We start from the raw sequence: 20313 nt of genomic DNA, 5'->3' as shown, positions 1-20313 counted from the left end.
AGGAGGTTCCTTCACCGCCATGATGCTGGTTAAACCCACGACCATCTCCATCGTCACGTTTTAATATCTCTTCTCTCGTCTGAAAAGATGGCTCAGGCGATACAAGAGCTACCACACGCTTTTTTCTTTATTCCACCTAAAAAAAAAAAAGGGAAAACGTCAAGAGGATTTCAGTATTTCTTTTCCTTGATAACTCAGTGAGTAGGCTTTTTACTTCCTTTCACAGCAGGTGAAGGCTTGGTCAGATGAAAAGCAGATCAACCCTTTTGTGCTTCACTTTTCAAGCCTCTAAAAGTCACTGACAGGCCCGAGGTTGAACCCACAGCCAGTGAAAGCTCGGAATAACCGGCAAACACTGCGAATGACCGAAGACAACAAAAAGTGCTAAAACTCTGTAAATGTGTAAAGAAAAGAAAAAAGTACCTTTAATGTGATGATATAAAACTGACGTTTAACTGGCTGAAATTAAATAAGAGAGCAGTAGGTCTTAAAATATAAAACTTCACCTGTTTGTATTTGATCAAACAGATTTATTTTCCTGATATTCAAAGACTTCAACTTTTGGCATTACTCGAGTATGTACAGTAACATATTTATATAAATGTATTTACAGGCAGTATGGTAGTTGTTGGTGATATTACTCATGTCTCACCTGGTAACACTTATGACTGAGTAGTTTTAGTATTTTATGTGTGGTTTGTTTTTAAATACAATTTTCAGTGAAATACAAGAGAAAGTAAAAGTGATGTATTTTGGTTAGAGTGAAGGTTAAGATTGGATGGGCCCCATGAGATTTCTTTGGTTTTTAAGTCAGCCGCAGCACTCTTGACTTTGGGCTGGAGAATATTTAGCTTGTAGGAAACATTTTTGTGTACAACTAGACTAAACTTTGATCTTTAAATTCACAGCAACTGTCCCAGTCTAGAACCAGTTCAGAATAATGGAAGAAATAGATTTTAAAACCAGTTTGAAACATGGTGGCAGACACCTGAGGCCAGTAGTCAGGATTTCATCTTATCTAGATACAGTAACTCACTCCAGAGCAACAGGTTTGAAATTAAATGACCAGCATCGCCACTCCTGGAAGATCCCTCTGACCTCTGTGTGTCAACGCCAGGAAGGTCTAAAGTCTTTGTGTTGTGAAATTTGTTTTCTAAAACACAATTTTGCTCTGTGACTTTTTTCCACCTGTTGGCTGTAAACAGTTCAACAGTTATTGTTCTTTAAACATTACTAAACAAAAGTTTAAGACCAATTAAAAAATGTTTAGTCTCACTCCATTTCTTCTTGTTGCATATTGAAGCTCTACCTGGAACCTTGTTAAGATCCAACCATGCAAAATACGATTTTTTCTGCCATTTTTCGAGTCTTAAACTTTTGACTGGGACTGTATGACCCTAAAAGAGGATATCTGTTTGTACTTTGCAGGTAGACTAAGCGTATTTGAATTCTGTTTTTATTTTCTTTACTCTGAGCGCTACTGTACATAGCGCCGAAGCAGCTGAAAGACTAAAAATTGAAAACCATCCTTTTTTTTTTTTTTTTAATGAATTTATTGAAATAATTCAGATTCTCCTGCATCTCAGTGATAGAGCTGTGAGTCTCAACTCACTTCCTGCCTTCACAAAGTCTAAACTTTATTAATGTATTAGATCTTTTCCAGCCTTACTGGCCAAAACTTTTGAAGAACATCCTTTGAATAGTATGTTACCTCACAATGCTTTTCCTCTCACACTGCAGCATCTGTGTTTTTGGTCTGCATTGTTTAAACTCTCATCTTTGTAAAATCAGTTGCTCTGTTGACAGTACATGTATCAATCGTTATACTGATGTTACTTGGCCCAGTTTAGAAGCAGCAGAAAAATATCAGTGTGAAACCTGTAACCTTAACAGTGTGTTAGTTCAGTTTAACCTCCGAAGACCCGAACTCTTTCATGGCATGCCTTTTTGATTTCTCTTTGCTCTTTGGGCTGATTGGGACCTGAAGAATGTAAAAAACAAACAATTAGCAGAATTTTTTATTTATTTTTTTAACCTGATTTTTGTTTCTGACAAAAATGAGATCCACATAAGAGGACATTTGTTTTAAATTTTGATAGAACAGTGGCAGCATAACGTCCTCGTGAGTGGATATCAGGCCCCTGTAGAGCAAAAACCCAGAATGTGATGTCCACATGTGGACGCTAGGTGCTAGGAGGTTAACTTAATTTTATACTTTTTATATAATTTTATAGCAACTGTTGTTTTAATGCTTTTTATTATAAAGGTAAAGATCAGACAGTATTACTGAAAGAACCCTAACCATCAAATGATGCGATGGTGGGGAAGAAGAACTCCCTTTAAACAGGAAGAAACCTCACAACAGGATCAGGGAGGGGGTGAGTGAAAGAGTAGGTTTTTATACCTTAAAAACAAAGCATGACTGACTCATTTTAATACAAGCATTTATTATACTGATAAAATGAATCCAAACAGTCATTTATGATGATCATTTCTCATGAAGCAAGCAGAAACGTTTTAAATGCTACAGTTTTACAGCAGAGGATACTGAGGGCTTTAAAGTTCACAGTTAATCAAAAAGAAACACTATGTACAAAAAAAAGGAGAAAATTTTCTCCTGTTTCTGAAAGGTGACCGTGCTGTCAAAATCATACAGGAATCTAAGAGTCGAGTACATAACCTGATGACCTCTGGTGAAAAGTACAGTACAAGGAGAAGAATGAAGGTCAAAGGAATATGACTTCCCTTCAGTTTCCATCTCGAAAGTCTGCTGCACTCATCTGAAAAGAAATAAGTAAAATTTGATTTAATTTTTTTATTTTTAATATAATTCCAAATCACAACAACAGTTCCCTCAAGGCGCTTTATATTGTAAGGTAAAGAACCTACAATATTACAGAGAAAACAGAAAAACACAAAACGTGCTGGCAGTTACAGGGTAACAGGGTTAGCAAGGAAGAAGAGCTTCATGCTTTTATTATCAATGTTCTCATTTCAACAAAATTGAGACAATTTAGGCCAAAATACATCTGGGAAATATTCTCAGCTACATGAAGAACAATGTGTCCTGTAGCCAGTGGTCTAAATCACACAGTACAGAGCTCAACATCACAGAGGCAGACTGGATTACGTGAAAAAATACAATACTGAGACCAAGCGCAGCTACCGACTCAAATAAAAATGAAAACAGTCAAAACTCATGTCAAAAAAAGGGTCAGAAACCAGTTCAAAGTCATATCAGAAATTGGCATGTCAGAAGCCAGTCTAAAAACCAGTGGTGCAGTTTAGTTTACTGGTTAGCAGGCACGCATGCCTTATAGCTGAAAGCTTGGGTTTGGTCGACCAGCAATCCTTTGCTTCATCTTTCCTTGCACCCTCTCGCCTTCCGATCAAGTCTTGACTGCTAAACTGCCAAATAAATGTTAAAATCTTTAGAAACCCTTCCAAAATCATGCTGGACCCTAAACTTTGAAAATAAGAACGAGGAGGGCTGTCCAAATCATGGACCGTGTTGTCCTGTCAGATGGATTTTCTTTTAAAGAAGAAAAAAAAAAAAGGAAATAAACTTAATCTACCTGGGCGGCCCACACAAGTGAGGATGATGTGCTAAACACTTGAGGGAGTTTAAACATTAGTATGGCAACATGCAGCAGGTGTGTCAAAGCTACACCGACTAAACTTTAACACACAGCAGCGCAACGCTGAAGCTGCATCTACCTGATGGTCAAAGTCTTCGAGATCCAGCAGATTGTTGGCCTGAAAGCAGACCTAGAAGACAGACAGAAACATTGTAGAGGGATAGACAACAGGAACAGCTGATGCAGTAAAGGGGGGCTGGAGCCTGTCCCAACACTAGAAACTGGTGTCCATAAAAGGAAGTCCCTTTTCAATGACATCATGCAGTGCCAAGAGGAAAAACAAAACAAAAACTGTTTCTCCAGGGGCAGAAGGTCATTTATACTGCCATGTTTTTAAAAAAAGAGACAAAGATTACTCAAAATTTCTCTCTTTTCATCTCTAAATGACATCAGAGTGTAAGGATTCAGCGCCAGCTGCTTTCAGACGCCATCAATAAGCTCCTTCATCATTTCTAACTGATGGCCAAGTGAGGGGAATCACTGCTGATGGGTTTTGGACAATTGTCCCCATTCAGAGCATGCAGAGCAAATTTCCATTAATTTGCATCTTTGCATAGACAGAAGACAACAGTAACATGTTTTAGGAGGTTTGATCTTCAGGTTCACCCTCCTGGTTGCACCAAACTTGATGGTCTTGCTGACAGGACCTCTCGGTTTTGTGGCGACCTCGTTCACCAAAAAGTAAGTACACACACACACACACACACACACACACACACACGAATGGAAACAATGAAAGTGAAGATGAACCAGAATCAGTCCAAATCCTCGGGCTCCTGCTTGCCCGCTGCAATCTGCATACTGCCACAAGGTGGTGCTGAAAGGGCCATCCACACAGAGAGCAGCAAGGTGGTGACAAGAGAGTCAATGACAACCAGCAACTTCAAGTGATGATGGGTAAAACTGAGGATTTGAGGACACATGACCAATAAGCATGTGATATTAACTTGTCCGCCATTTTGTCATTGTGATGATGTAGGATCGAGCAAATAAAGTTCCACTCACACACGCTTACAGACCAGTTGTGAGAGAGAAATGAATTGTGATAGTTGGTGGGAAAATAATTGCTAAAGCCTCAGTTAAACGTACTGACAATTTGGTCCCTGACAACCACCTGTTGCTAGGGAAAAATGCGTATTGCCCATCCGATTGGCAAAGACCTCCTTGTGAGCAGTTGGACTTGTCTACAGACATTGCCCAACTGCTCAAGATCGTTTGCCTTCAAAATAAAAGCTCTGGCAAAGGGTGACAAAGAGTGTCTGTGAAGGTTCTTAGTCATCCAGGTCATCATAGTCTAAAGAGCTTGGAAAGAAAAGCATCTGGACTTAAAGCCACTTCATAAACGCATGGCACAACATAGAAGAACTTCCTCCACGGGACAAGACTCAGCTGTTCATCTGCATCTAAAGGACAAAGGTCGCTCTTTTAAGGATGCCAATGTTCACATTTTGGATAGAGAGGACAGATGGTTTGAAAAAGAGAGTGAAAGACGCCATCTATGTCCACTGTGAACGACTGTCTTTGAACAGAGGCGATGGTTTACAACGCCAACTGTCTGCCATCTATACGCCAGTTTTGAGATCCCTTCCCAGACACCTTAACGCCCACTCACACCCTGGGCCATCTGACCTCAGTAAATCACATGATAGGGTGGGGCTGGGCTTCACAAGGCGTACACCCGACACCTTGGCTGATTGTGACCCACACCGTTTTCACACCTTGGACTTTGTGATTCGATAGAGGATCAATTAGAACTGAAGAAGCTTCTTGGATAGGAGGTGAAACATCTTAACCTCCTAGGACCTGGTGTCCACATATGTGGACATCACATTTTGGGTTATTTAGACCAAAATACTCAATTTTGCTCTACAAGGGCCTGATATCCACCTACGAGGACACTATACTGCTACTGTTCTGTCAAAATTTTAAACGAATATCCTCATATGTGGCTCTTATTTTTCTTAAAAACAAAAGGTAAAAAAAAAAAAAATCTGGTAATTCTTTGTTTTTACATTCATCGGGCCCCAATATGCCCAAATATCAAAAAGAAATTAAAAATGCATGCTTTGGAAGAGTTCGGGTCCTAGGAGGTTAAAGGAAACTTAAAGAAGTCCAGACGCTTTTATTTCCCAAGCACCCTAGGTTACAAAGATTGCAACTTTTACTTTGAAGGTGAACAGCCTTCATTTCTGGTTTGCGTTGTACTTTTTTGAAGTTTTACTACTGCTCGGCTAATACCAAATTTATAGTTTAAACAGTGCTGACTCACCACAGCGTCAATGTCTCTGGGGCTCACGTACTGCTCCAGAGCCTTGTAGTCGTCCGGAGACATCGGCATCATGTTGTCCTGTAGCCTGGACGGATGTCTGAACCACACGGACACAAACCATGATTACACGTTAAGTCTTTCTCTTTAGTCGTGATGCGTTTGTTTCTCTCTGCTTACACTTCTGAAACCGAAATGAGCTCCGTCTTCATGTAGCCAGTCTTGTCCGTGTCCTCAAACTCCATCGGTTCAGCAGCTGGAAGGTAAATGAAGCTTGGATGAAGGTCTGCAGAGTATCAGAGTATTTATGGGCGAAAACCAAACGTAACAGCAGCTCTTACCCTCTGATGGTTTGGGGTAGTACTTCCCAAAGGCCTTGTCTTTGGGTATGTTGGGGTAGAGGAAGCGAAGCGGGTTCTCTGGGATGTTTTCCGCTGCCATTACCTTGTAGGTGCGGATGATGTCGGGGAGCGAGACGGCGGAAAGCTCTTTCTTCGTGTACGGCTCCACGGAGTGGAAGACCGGCTTGTCTGCGTGGAAAAAGAGACCAAAGAGATTAAATCTGAGGACTAAACCTCCTTCAAACTTACTTCTTGCACAGGACATCAAGGCTATTGGTTCATGTGGTTTGATTTGAAGTCGTAGAGAAATCTCCCAAAATAAAAATGTCTCGTCAGCCACATCTTTAGAGACGTTTAATCATGAAAACCTTCAAAATTTCAAGTTTTGTGTTGTTGAAAGTGTAAATGAAGGTCAAATGAAGTGACTGTATTACCGTGGACGTCGTGTTCGATCCAGGTGAAGGTGATGGCTCCCTCTCGGCTGCTCTCGCTGAACCTGAGCAGGAAGGTGCCCGGACACTTGTCAGTCAGCAGAGCCTTCTCCCTCTCCTTACTGATGAATCCCATGATGCAGCTGCAGGAGGAGAAAACAAACAAACTCATGTTTACCGCTTAAATTCTCCCCCCACGGACTCTCGCAGCTTCACTAGAGCGCCACTCACCCATCGTTCCAGAGGGACAGCAGGTGTCTTTTGATCAGGTCCAGGATACCTTCAATCCACAACCAGAAAGGGAACGCTTTCTCGTTTGCGCTCTGCTGCTGGACGAATCACAAAGTCTGGTTCAGTGCACGATGAATAAAAGTGATTACAGGCGAATATTTGTTGGCTCAGATCACGAGGCAGCTGCTCCAGAGTCAAGGCTTTGGAGCAAGCTGCCTGAGGAGGCTGCAGCCATGGGAACGTGGCTCAAGCGTCAGTTATACTCAACATTAAAACAATCTTTAAAAGCTTTATTTGGGAGTAAACTTAGGGCCAATAGAAAAGAAGCTGATGACAAAGATACCCACTTGTTAGATGGATATAGATGAAGACACTGATATAAATACACTATGTTGCCAAAAGTATTCACTCAGCCATCCAAATCTTAAAATTCGGGTGTTCCAGTCATTTCCATGGCCACGACTGGATAAAATCCACCACCTGTGCATGCAGACTGTTTCTACAAACATTTGGGTCGCTCTGAGGAGCTCAGTGAATGAATGACTGAATGAATCCAGCATGGTATCGTGACAGGATGCCACCTGTGCAACAAGTCCAGGCATGAAATTTCCTTACTACTAAATATTCCAGTCAGCTGTGGGATGCAGACTTTCTCCAAAGTCAATCACCAAAGACTGCCAATGTAAAGCGTCAGATGCAGTGGTGTAAAGCACTCCACCACTGGACTCTAGAGCAGTGGAAACGTGTTCTCTGGAGCGAAGAATCACAGTTTTCAGTCTAGACCAGGGGTCGGCAACCTGGTGTAGACGCAGTCCTTATACTGCGGCTCCGCGTGGTTTGGGAAAATAAATGACAAGTATTTAGCTGAAGTGTATTTTTTGTGTTAGTTCTTTTTAAACTTGTAGTTCTAAATTGGAAGATTATTGTGATTTTGAAATATAAAAATAAAATTATATTTTATTATTTTTCGTCGCTCAAAATAGCGTCACACTCGCGGAAGCCAGTATACCCGCCGAAACGCCGTGCATTTCCCGAGACTTTCAACCCCTGGTAGGCCAATTATGGATCTTCAGATCCACATTATGTCAGCAGCTCCACCGTGAACTATGTTAAAAACAAACACCGCTCACGCCTCACAGATGACGGCTTACAGTCCCACGCAAAGATGAAAGTCACTTCACTGTGCGCAGAGGTTCAGCAGCAGAAGTTCCATTGTAAACATACCACGGCAGACCTGACGATATTTCCATGAACATGCTTTTCAGCATCTCTTTATTGACCACTTTTCACACACAGCTGCTGTACGTATACAGCCGGCTGTAGCTTTTCAGCTCACAGCCCGACACACACCAACACAACAGCATAGAGAGCACAGACGTTAAGGCGGCGAGGCGTGATTGCGGGTGCCGCTCAGGTGCGTCCGCCTCCTCACATGCAGCGGCACTGCAGACCACGCCCCGCCACACACATTTACCAGGTAAAATAAATATAAGTAAATAAATAAATATTTATGCAAATATTTATTTTTCATTTTTTAGTAAATAGCCTGCATTTATATAGCGCTTTACTAGTCCCTAAGGACCCCAAAGTGCTTTACACTACATTCAGTCATCCACACATTCACACACTGGTGATGGCAGCTACATTGTAGCTACAGCGCACTGACAGAGGCGAGGCTGCCGGACACTGGCGCCCTCTGACCACCACCAGTAGGCAACGGGTGAAGTGTCTTGCCCAAGGACACCACGACCGAGATTGTCGGAGCCGGGGCTCGAACCGGCAACTCTTGAGCCACAATCGCCCCGTTGCATAGTAGCGTAGTGCTTTTTTCCAATTATTTTTTAAAATTCAGGTCAAGGCTCTGCTACGCTCCAAAAGCCCAAAGACGATATAAGGGTGGCACACAACAGTTTTTCTTTGCTACATGGATCGTTTTCCTTTGGTTATATTTCTTTAAGAGTTCAAAATGTGTTCATTACATAAATAAAATGTAATTTTCTCTGTAGCACTTCATGGATTTCATAAGCAACACACCTTAGTTGTTCACACAAAGCATAAAGGTAAAAAACAATACATACAGTGTTATCTTCATTTTAGATGTCAAAAAGTATTTGTGGCTCGCAGTGTTTTCCTTTGCGTGGAAACCGGGTCCAAATGGCTCTTTGGGTGTTAAAGGTTGCTGACCCCTGGTCTAGACGGTACTTGTCTGACTGCATTGTGCAAAGTGTAAAGTTTGTTGGAGCGGTTATTATGATGTGGGTTGTTTTTCAGGAGTTGGGCTCAGACCCTTAGTTCCAGTGAAAGGAACATAGAGGGTTCAGCATATCAAGACATGTTGGACAATATCATGTTCTCAGCTTTGAACAGTTTGCGGATGGTCCCTTCCTGGTACAACATGACTGTTCACCAGTGCACAGAGTAAAGTCAATGAAGACATCGATGAGTGAGCTTGGTGTGGAAGAACTTGACTGGCCTGCACAGAGTCCTGTCCTCAAATCAACAGTTTGACCTCACAAATGTGCTTCTGGAAGAATGGTAAAAAATTCCTCAAAACACTCCTAAACCTATGGAAAGCCTTCCCAGAAGAGCTGAAGCTGTTATAGCTGCAAAGGGCCAACATCATATCAAACCTTATGGATTAAGAATGGGACGTCACTCAAGTTGATGTGTGTGTGTGTGAAGGCAGGCGAGTGAGTACTTTTGGCAGTACAGTGTATCAAACAGTCTTTACGGACTTTGTTTTTATTTGTAACTATTTACATCAACACCTCCATAATTGCATTTTTTTTTTAAGTTTTAACCTTTGTGATTGTTACGTTGCCCTCTGAGTCTCCTGGTTTTGAATATAAATGAAATCATTATCAGCTGGATAAATGAGGCTTATCAGACTATGGCTCACCTTGCAGAACTTGGTCCAGGGGATGAGTCCCTCCGGGTTCCTCTGAGCTTTGGTTCCTTCACAGAAAAACAACCAGGTACAAACATCTGCAGGTTATTCATGTGTGCTGCAGGTAGAAGTTTATTAGCACAGCAGTGACAGTCGGCCATTTGTTGACTTTGAGCCATTCGTTTTGGTCTGCAGCTTTCTGAGCCTCAGATCGTCTTATATTTCATCAGTAGTAAAGAAACGACAGATTGAGGGTTAAGATCTTTAGTTATAGTTAAGGTTTAAGCCTGTTATGAATAAAACAGAGACTTTAAAAGATATTTAGTGGCCTTGAATTTTCTTAAAACATTACCACATGTTATTTTTGTGCGTCTCACCGAGCAGTTTATCAGCGAGCATGTTGAGCTGCTCCTGGTTCAGGCCTCGCTTGGTGACGGAGGAGAACTGCCAGCTGAGCACCTCGGAGAGCTGAGACCACTTCGCCGCAGGAGGGGAGAGGAAGAACTTCAGGTTCTGGAAAATATGACAGTTGGAGATTGGTAAGAGACAAAAGCGAGGGTACGTGGAGGTGCTAGGAGCGGACTGAAATCAAAGCGTGTTCTCACTTTGGGCTCCGTGGTCAGCATGTTGTACCAGAGGATGGAGGCCCAGCCGCTGGGTAGCTGGCAGACGTTGGAGATGACGACCACGGGCAGAGAAATGGCCTAGAAATAAATAAAACGACAGGAGGAAGCAGCAGGGTTTAATCTCCTCTATCAACTCCAGTTTAATTCTGAGCATGAACAAAGGGCGGGTCTCACCTCAAGTTTGATGTCGAGTCCGGACTGGTTGAGCTGCAGCTCCGACTCAAAGCTGAGCGAGTGGAGCTCCTCGGTGACGATCAGAGGACCCTGAACACCCAGAGACACACTCAGCTTACCCAAAACACACAACACCCTTCCCCAAGCCTCTGCAGGAAGCATGCAACGTTCCTGTAACTAAACTTCACTCCACATCACCAATCTACACGTAAAACCACATCAAATGTAGTTTACAATCTTTCTCCAACAAAACAAACTATGTGTCCATATCTGTCCTTACGTCACATTTACAGAGGTTACATATAAAGTAGAACAAGGTTCCTCATATAGCTATGTAAGCTGTAATGCGGGACAATGAATTCTTTTCTTTTTCTAGTGTGCATTACATATAAAATGATTTTTTAGGCCACTGTTAGTTCTATAAAATCCCTTCAGTTTTTTCTAAAGAACTTTTATTTTGAAGCTTTCGCACTAACATGCCGTGGGAAGCTGAAACGGTGATTTTCATGTGACATTCGGCCTGGACAGAATTACTAATTTAATGGTTATATTCCACCACACAAGAGAATAAGCGCAGAGAAGGAGGGCGCGCTCCTACAGCTAAAGAAGAGGAAGAAAAAACATCCAGGTAGACGAGTCTGTTGCATATTGAAGGCCTCTATGATGACTGTAAAACAGCCAGTATGTGACCTGCAGTCTCAAACACACAGAGCAGGTTTGTGTATTATATGGAATAAAGTTTTAAAGGCTCTTACGTCATTTGTTCTGTTTCCAGGTCCTTTCTGTTCTTTGAGTTGCTGTATGGAGATTAAGTTGGAAAGGCATCACTATTAGGGTGTCTAAGAAATCTCCCTAAATAATAAAAACAATATATAACCAGTGGAAGGGAATACTGTGGGTTTAATACTAAGACACTGATTTTACCAAATGTCTGAACTCTGCTGCCAGACTGCCGTTGGACTCCTCCATGTTCATGACTTTGGTGTTTGTCCCCAAAATGTTAAACCTCCTGAACCTGATTCAAAGATGATCAATGGAAAGCTATTAATCAGCTGCGTTACTGAATAACACGTTATATATTTCAATGTGTATGAATACATTTCAGACGTACCCTTTCTTCTCTGTAACATCCCTGAGGAGAAAAAAAAAAAAAGTGTTACATATTTGGAAACATGCAGCATGATGATTCAAAGCGGCAAAAGCAAAGGTGAGAATTTGCTTACTTATCAAACAGGGCCTTGACTTTGAGCTGGTAGTTAAACTCTTGCAGTTTCACCAGAAACCTGAACCGAAAGGAAACGAGACTGAAACAGGAAGCTGACGCTCACCAACAGATAAACATCACCTGACGCAATTTCTGCGTTTTCATTTCATTTGGGTACAAAACAAAGAAGGAAAAATTCTTATTTTATTTATTTTGTGGGATGAAGAACTCTCTCTTAACAGGAAGAACCCTCCAGCAGAGCCAGGCTCAGGGATGTATAGATAGTATGGATACCAATGTTGGTATCAGTATTGGATCAATACCAAGCATGACAGGACCAAGAGTGGTAATAAACTGGTTCTGTTTTATTTATTTTTTTAGAAATTATATAAATGAGAAATTATATGAATTATTATATAACTTATATAAATGTAAAAATGATTTAGTGGTCAGGGCAGAAAGACACGTAAACACTTCACATTTAACTTCTTACCGAAGTTTCACCGTAAACTGGACGCCTGTTTTCAACACCAGTGGTCTCTGTGGGTGGGTGGGCATGCAAGGCTGCCTCTCTACAACTAGAGAGCTTCACACAGATCAGAATCCAGGTTAACAGCCAATAATAACAACACTCAGCAATAATAATGATAATAATAATAATGATAACAATAAAGAGTGAAGGGTTTCATACTTGGACAGCAGGTTTTTGAGGAGCTCCAGAGCTCGGCCTTCCAAGTAAGCCTTCTTCAATGTGATGGGGTCGTTCTCATAAGTGAACTTCTGCTCCAGCTCCTGCAGCTTCTTCAGGTGCTGACGGACCTGCTGCAGACTCTCCGCTACTGCCGTGAACCTGCAGGAGGGCGAGGACAGGAGATCAGATAACACACCAGATGAAGCACCCAGTCGACCGAAGAACTGTTCATGAACTGGACCCTGGATTACTTTTGGTTCTCCATTTACTTTCAGTCATTTATCTCCTCCATTTAGGATTTTTCCATATCGTTTAGTGACCACTTTCATCTGTTTATCTACCATGTTACGTCTTTTATCAAACTATTTTAACATCTTATTAAACCCCTTTAACCTTTCTTCTCAAACAGGTTCACATCCTCGCAGGTGTTTAATCAAAATGAACTGATGAAAAAAAACTGATGGAAAAATTACGATGAGGAAGGTGAGGGAAATATTAAATATAGGTGGAAGAATGAAAAAGACACTAAGATTGATGGCTAAGCAGAAGAGGAAGTGAAGAAAGAGGCGATTAAAGAGGAAGAGATGGGATGGAGAGGGCGGCTCACCAGTTCTGCAGCTGGTCCACGCAGGCGTTGGGCGGGCCACCGATGCAGGCGATCTTCTGACGCTGCTTCCAGTCGGGCAGCTCCTCGGAGATCAACTCTGCCAGCAGGGCCTGAGTGACGTTCAGCAGCTCGTTCAGCCCGAGCACAGCGTCCTAAAAAAATCAAAACAAAAAAACCCACACCCAAGAGTCCATCGCATCAGTCACATCAAATGTCCTGTTATGGCGTTTAAAACTCCTCAGAAAGAAAAAGTTTATAAGATCAAAATGACTTTATTGTTACAGCCCAGTGACCTCAAAGGGATTATATGTTAGTCGTGTTTCTCGTCACCTGACGCTTGGCTTTCAGCTCGAAGCACATCCTCCCGACTGTCATCTTCTCCTTCTCCAGGTCCTTCACCGTCATGCCGTTCATTTCATTCTCTGTGGAGGAAGAAGGAAAAAAAATGCACACAATTAAAACTTGGAAGCAACATAGATTGAATTTTAAATGAACTTTTAAGAGCATTTAATATATGTCAGTTTGGAAAAGGCCTTTCACTCTGTAATTTTACCAACACGAGCTACTTTGTTCCAATTTTTTAAGATCAGATCACCGCATTTGGCAACAAGTGCGCTTTAGCTCAAAACCTCAAAACTCCGTCAGCTCTCTGAAATTATTTCTCTGCCTCCATAACTCAAATTGCCCCTTGACATGTTGATCTTCACTGTATTACCAAAAGTACTTCCTCAGCCATCCAAATCACTGCAATCACATTTTGGGGTTTGGCTCTACAGCTGAGCCTGGACGATTTCCTCACCTCTGTTCTTCAGTGTGTTGACTTTGAAGTCATACTCGTCCTGCAGGTCTTCTACGTTCTTAATGTTCTGATCCACCACCTGATAGTCAAAGAGCCCGTTAGAGATTTTCCAGCAGAGCCGGGCCAACCTCGAGCTGGGACCTACACGCTGCGTAATAGTTTTACCTGGACTATGTGCTTCATCTCTTTCACTTTGTTGTCCAGCTTCTGTTTCTCCACCACCATGGCCGACACTGCCCCATCGGTCTCATCCTACCGAAACAGAGGTCACACATTTTAACGTCTCTGAAACAGAAACAGGTTTAGACTCTTCGGTACCTTGAAAAGTGAAACTGAATTCAGGTATTAATTTAGACATAGAGGTTAAAGTTCTGCTAAACAACGAAATCAGATCAAGATTACACCCACTCCAAGTGTCTCAATCTTAAGACAAAATCCGCTCTCCTTAGCTAACATTAAGCATCATTATCACAGAGTATATCGTAGTTTTGATAGCAAAACTGCATCAATCTTAATGTATGTGGTGTAGATGAACAGAAACCCGTGCTGCTACCCTCATGTTTAATCAGATTTCTAGATAAGGCATTTAAAAGTAAAAACAAAGAAGAGGGAAGAAAACAGAATCGCAAAACATGCTAAATAAAGAAGGAACACTTGCTGTAGTTTTAAGGTGTTCAGACTTTTCAGGTATTTGACAAGTGTTCTGACTTGTAGACGTTTCACTTGGGTCATAGTTTTGTCCACTGATCTGTCTGCAGAGGAGCAAATTTTAGCCAGTTTCTCATCAGGGCCAAAAACATCACTCTGGGATCAATGAGGATATCACAGGCAAGTATTTCCTTTTCCAGGCATGTCCCACCGGGAGAGGCCCCAGGGCAGACCCAGGACACAGCTGGCATGCCTTGGTGTTCCTCCAGATAAGTGGAGGAGGTTGGTGGGGATGGCTTGGGAGAGGGAGGCCTGGGCATCTCTGCTTGGGCTGCTGCCCCCGTGACCTGGCTCCGGATAAGCGGAAGAAGATAGATGGATGGACAGATGGTATTTCCTTTTAAATTAAAAGTAATTTATCCCACAAGCGTTGCAGTTTTATACATGAAAAAAAAAATAGGTATAAGGGGTGTAATGAAGTAGATCCTTTCCAATTCTTTCTATCTTTTAGATCTAGTAGAAGGTTGCTTTAATCTTCTGATTACGGCTTGTGGCTGTGAAATAGAAATTTCTGTGTTTGAGTGGAAAGATAACATGCAGATGAAAAATTACTGGGAAAAAAAACAAAAAAAGGATGATTTATTTTTTTACTCTGTGAGAGTAAGAGAATATAAACAGCATGAAGGTGAAATGGTTTTTACAGCTTTATTTAATGCACTAAAGTTATAGTACATAAGAAAAAAGCTGATTCTGAGGTTGTTTCTGTTGGTTTTTCATTTTGAAGAATGAGAACTCAGTCCCTGTGTGCATATTGGGCTTTGATTCATAGAGCATGCAGACGTGTACGCACCATGCATCAGCATGATTTTGGAGCATTCAAGCAGCCATTAAGTTGGAAAAGTAATACAATTCTTATCATTTGTTCAGCTATTTTTGTCTTGAAAGCATCTTTTCTCTTGCTTTAAGTTGCATCTGGTAGGATTTACGATGGTCTACCTGCACCAGAAGCTGGCTGTAATCCACCTATAAGCTGTTTGAATCCTGAACACTCGTCTATAATTTAAACCCCAGATGTGTGAGCCTAAAAGTAAATGTGTATTTAAAGCCAGAGTCTGATTAACGGAAGGATTTAGATCTGTCGGGTGTTATTCTGCTGTCATAGTTATGTTCTAACAACGAAACCGAGCTGCAGCTTTTACCTCTGTGCTCTTTGCAATCTCCAGTATCTTCAGCTCCTCCTTCAGGTTTCTGGAGATGATCATGGCCATGTGGACGGGATCTTCCTGGAAGCGATCCTGGAGAGAGAACCGCTCGTACTTTTAGTTACATAAAGGAATTTAACCTGCCTCACACAGAAGTATTTCGAATCCAGGGTCGGACCTGCAAGTTCCTCTTGATCTTGCGAATGTTGTGCTGCAGCAGGAAGTTGTTCTCCAGAGCGAAGCGGCTGTGTTGGTCGTCCAGCTGAGCGAGAAGGTCGTGGAAACGAACCGTGGCCAGAGAGTCCTGCATGGCCACCGTGTCCCTGATGAGACCACAGTAAGTCTTTGAGTAGCATGAACAGAAGACGCTCAGTTTGGGGTTAACCTTGAAAGGGTTACAAATTGGTTTTCAGCAAATGCTGTGCTTCAACAAAACCTTTATCCAAATATTGAGAAGTCCATGATTATCAGTCTCATTAGCTCAAACACTTTTGCTTTGGTCTGATAAAAATCTAGCAATGGAACAGTTAATGAACAGATGCTGAAATGATGATGAAGGACAGGTATTTCTGCACTTTTACAACCAGGATTTTATGGGCTGTGAGGACTTTTTCCCCCACATGTAATTAAATTTTTGCAGCTGAACCAAAACTCTCAATATGCGCAAAGATATCCCTGCATTGTGGATACAATGTCATGAAGCTTTCCATATCCTTGGTGACCCTGTTGTTTTCCAGTGCAGGACCATAGATCCAGATCCACGTCCACAAGTGTGAGCTCGCTTCTGTTTGGTCTACGATGTCGATACAAATGCACCTACAGTTTTCTTTTCCATCAGGACATCCAGTTTAACCTTTGCTTTGATTTACTTTGCAACCTTTGATTTTCTTGTTTTAGTGTTAGTTATTCCTCTTTTTATTGTATGGAGGGGATATGCCAGATAAAAAAAATTCAGGTAAATCAGTACAGGTATTACAATAAAAACAACTTTTTAATGGTTCAAACGAGTCGATGAGAAACGTTTGCCAAAAAAAAAAAAAAAAAAAAAGACGCTGCCCTTTATTCGGACTTCTTACCAGTCGATGCTTTCGATCCACTTGCTCAGGTACTGACGGATGTCCATGGGGAACGAGTCATCGTACAGCTGATCCACCTGCTCCAGGTACTTGCTGTCCAGCATCTGAAGCTGGCCCCACTGCGCCATCTTCTGGTGAATGAAAGCAGCTCTGTCAGGACATTTTTTGCACGATGTGGCACAGTCTACGCAAAAGACGGGAGAGTCTAAAAGCTGCATTCTTACTAATGACCAGCAGTGAGATAGCCTCTTCCCTATGGGCTCAAAATGTGGTCATAAATATTTTGTACTTGTAAAAAAGATTTGTGTGTGGACTTAGCCAAAAAAAACCTGCAAGTTACAACTACGAATTTTGACCCTATTTTTCTTCCTTTCATCTGATTGGTGAATGTCATGTCAATCACAAATGTAACAATCCAATCAGAATTTGTGATTGACATGACGTTGACCAATCAGCTTAAAGGAAGAAAAATAGGGTCAAAATTCATACTTGTAACTTGCAGGGGTTTTTTTGGGCTAAGTCCACACACAAATCTTTTTTACGCATGCACAAATTTTTTTTTTTTACACATACAAATCTTTTTTACAAGTACAAAATATTTATGACCACATTTTGAGCCCATACTTCCCCTGCTCAGCGATGCCAATAAAATAAACTCTCTTGGTGCGTTTTTTCACTAAAATCTGTATTTTCACATCTTGCTAATTAAACATGAACTTAATTTTATTGCTTTTTATCTGTGTTAGTGTCAGAAATAAGAGGTAATCAGTGCCACTCAGTTTCAAAACAACAGGTAGGTGATGGCCAAATTGCTCAGCTTCATCATTTTCCTAAAAAGCACAAAAGGTGGCTACATATATACAGGCTTTTCTACCGAGCATCAGGCAAGATTATTCACCATTTTAGTTTCACAGATAAGAAATGTTAAAGCATTTTTTCTGTCATACATATCCTGTTTCGTGGTGGATGTTCATGCACCAGAGCCTCAAATAATGAGGACAGTGTATGTGCGAGTAATCGCTCTAGCCTCAGACTGCTCTAAATACTCAGTTTCAAAAATTCCTTTTCCTACTCTTTGATCTTTATGATGTCATGGAGGGCACATATTTCTAACATGTGCAACAAAAGTCTTGATAGTGAGGGGCAGCCAATCAGAGCTGCTTAAAGTCAGCTTAAAAGTGAAGGAGCTAAAACAGCTTAGACAGAGAATGAACTGGAGACCAAGTATGAGATAAATAAAAATGGTAAATGGCCTGTATTTGTATAGCGCTTTTCTAGTCCCTAAGAACCCCAAAGCACTTTACACAACCTGTCATCCACCCATTCACACACACATTCACACGCTGGTGATGGCAAGCTACATTGTAGCCACCCTGGGGCGCACTGACAGAGGTGAGGCTGCCGGACACTGGCGCCACCGGGCCCTCTGACCACCACCAGTAGGTAACGGGTGAAGTGTCTTGCCCAAGGACACAACGACCGAGACTGTCCAAGCTGGGGCTCAAACCGGCAACCTTCCGATTACAAGGCGAACTCCCAACTCTTGAGCCACGATCGCCCCCATATAATATTATTATTATTATTATTATTCTAATCTGGGAATCATGCAAAGCTACTCTAGCAGAGTCCAGGAGTGAAAATATGGAGCTGGAAATAAGCAGAAAAAGTCTGATTTTATATACTTTTTCACTGGTGTGTCATCAAAGACTGAAGAAAACCCTAGCTGGGTTATTAAACGCCCACAAAAGCAGATCATGTGTGTAAATTTATCGACATGTATGTCACATTTCTGTCTGCAGTCTTCCGCTGTCGACACACAACAGTTAATAAAAACATACAGAATCTATTATCATGAGGCTGTGAGATAAAAGTGGCAGAAATCTGAGACTTTTTAAAAAACCCTTTAAAGGGAATTTACGCTTTTTGAGAATTCGCTAGACGTGGATACTTAGTTAAAGTTTATATACAGTGTAGAAGTGTATAATAATCCTGAATAAATAAAGGAAACATTTTTTAGTCATTTGTTCTGAGCTTGGTTTTCTAAGAACTCATCTTAAATCCATAAATATATGAGGATAATTCAATAATTTGAAGATCTAATTGAAAATATTTTTTTATTTCTGACTCTCCTTGCATCACTGTGGACAGAAGACAAAGGTCAGGAAGCTCCAAAACATTTTTCTCACTACAGAAAACCAGCTGCTTGTTTACAGTGTGAGAAATTGTGAAATGATAAGTGCTGACTCGAGGATTGTCGCGGGCTGCCACCCGCCTCCTTCCTGGCTCAGTTGTGCTCTGACTTAAGATCAGAAAGTAAAAACAAAGAAAGATGTGTGTGATGATGTAAAGGAACATCCAACACTGATTTCTGTTAAAAGTAGCTGGATTTCATAGACACTGAAGCTCAAACTGTAATTAGCTGCACAGATTAATTCCCATATTGTAAAACAGGATTGTTTGACAGCTAAAGAAGAGACAAATTAACATTTTGTTGTTTTGTTTTTTTTAAATCAAACGCAATCTTATCTGTATTTATCTTGTTCCAAGTGGCTAAACCTGAATGTAGGAGGCGTCTAAGGTCAGCTTAGGTTTCAATTTCCCCACAAATGCGACTCTGCCTCCAGCATCAGTTAAAAAATATATCATTAAGAGTATTTAAACGTATGTGTATCTATATATATATGACCTAATTCCACATTCATGAGACGATCATAGCCAGTAAATCCATTTCACAGCTTTAATTTTTAATCTTTCTGGCTCCCCAAGTCACTTAAGGCAGCCCTGTGGTCCTTTCCAGCTCTCCTCAGCCAAACTCTAATCGGTAATGTGTCTTTTTTAAGATTCAAGCAGAGCCCCTTATTTTAACGTCTAACAATACAAGACTCAATAGATTATCTATATGTTGGTGCCTCACCTGAGAGATCGGCATATACAATAATTTATCTGGTGTTACACATCGACTAAGATCCCGACTTTTACACGGGGTTGACAGGTAATTATTTACGTTTCGGACCCCTAATGGTTGGAGGTATGGACGTAAGCGTGTAAAAAGTTAAGATTTGATTTAAATAACGGCTACGGACAGATACACAAATATTAACACATACACAGAGGAACGCTTATATCCCGTAAACTGCCATCAAGTGTTTGCAGGAGTCGTTTTTTTAAGCATTACCGATTAGCAAGTTTAAGTGCTCTCCTAGCACGGCTTGCTGTGTAAAAGGGTCACAGATGCGATTAATATAAAACAACGTCACCTTTTGAACATGTAAGTCATGTAACTTACCTTTAATGTAAAGGTAACGTGAACAAGCTTCCACGGGAAGTAAGTTGTGTTTCCGAAAACGCTTGAGTCCCTAACAGCTCTCCTACCTTTTTTCTACTCCAGTGGCGCAGCTTACTTTACGGAACACTATCAGCCAATCACCGCACACCATTTACGACAAGCCCCCGCCCTTTTCCACGAGACAGCCAATCACAAAGAGGGAAAAA

The 20313-nt window shown here is 41.3% G+C and overlaps 1 protein-coding gene across 4 annotated transcripts; it reads right to left on the bottom strand.

The window, feature by feature from the left end:
- Window positions 1-2430: 2430 nt before the first annotated feature.
- LOC113016122 (signal transducer and activator of transcription 1-alpha/beta) lies at window positions 2431-20222 on the bottom strand. Of its 4 annotated transcripts, none has more exons than XM_026158692.1 (25): window positions 20108-20222; window positions 16822-16952; window positions 15924-16068; window positions 15743-15838; window positions 14061-14147; window positions 13896-13974; window positions 13427-13518; window positions 13097-13248; window positions 12490-12648; window positions 12292-12384; window positions 11818-11877; window positions 11706-11726; window positions 11519-11609; window positions 11350-11391; window positions 10595-10684; window positions 10400-10498; window positions 10172-10307; window positions 9807-9862; window positions 6908-7005; window positions 6680-6819; window positions 6246-6434; window positions 6085-6160; window positions 5908-6004; window positions 3718-3768; window positions 2431-2780 (listed from the first exon to the last, which is right to left on the bottom strand). In XM_026158692.1, the coding sequence occupies exons 2-25, from the start codon at window positions 16947-16949 to the stop codon at window positions 2748-2750; spliced, it is 2310 nt and encodes a 769-aa protein (XP_026014477.1). In that variant the 5' UTR covers window positions 16950-16952; window positions 20108-20222; the 3' UTR covers window positions 2431-2747. The 4 variants fall into 4 exon arrangements, with proteins under 4 accessions (XP_026014477.1, XP_026014479.1, XP_026014478.1 ...); XM_026158694.1 differs by having other exon boundaries at window positions 6908-7002; XM_026158693.1 differs by having other exon boundaries at window positions 16822-16949.
- Between the last annotated feature and the right edge of the window lie 91 nt (window positions 20223-20313).

This window comes from Astatotilapia calliptera, chromosome 23 (genome assembly GCF_900246225.1).
Source record: "Astatotilapia calliptera chromosome 23, fAstCal1.2, whole genome shotgun sequence".
In the NCBI taxonomy this organism is placed as follows: Eukaryota; Metazoa; Chordata; class Actinopteri; order Cichliformes; family Cichlidae; genus Astatotilapia; species Astatotilapia calliptera.
This window is presented reverse-complemented; position numbering and strand designations above follow the sequence as displayed.

What these genes read in the sequence shown, in the direction of transcription:
- LOC113016122 (XM_026158692.1), bottom strand. Translation starts at nt 16,949, where the DNA reads ATGGCGCAGTGGGGCCAGCTTCAGATGCTGGACAGCAAGTACCTGGAG. An exon ending in AGCTGAAAGCCAAGCGTCAG is followed by an intron (nt 13,249 to 13,426) that starts GTGACGAGAAAC and finishes TGATTTTTTTAG; the next exon opens with GACGCTGTGCTCGGGCTGAA. An exon ending in CCTGGACCAAGTTCTGCAAG is followed by an intron (nt 7,006 to 9,806) that starts GTGAGCCATAGT and finishes TGATTCGTCCAG; the next exon opens with CAGCAGAGCGCAAACGAGAA.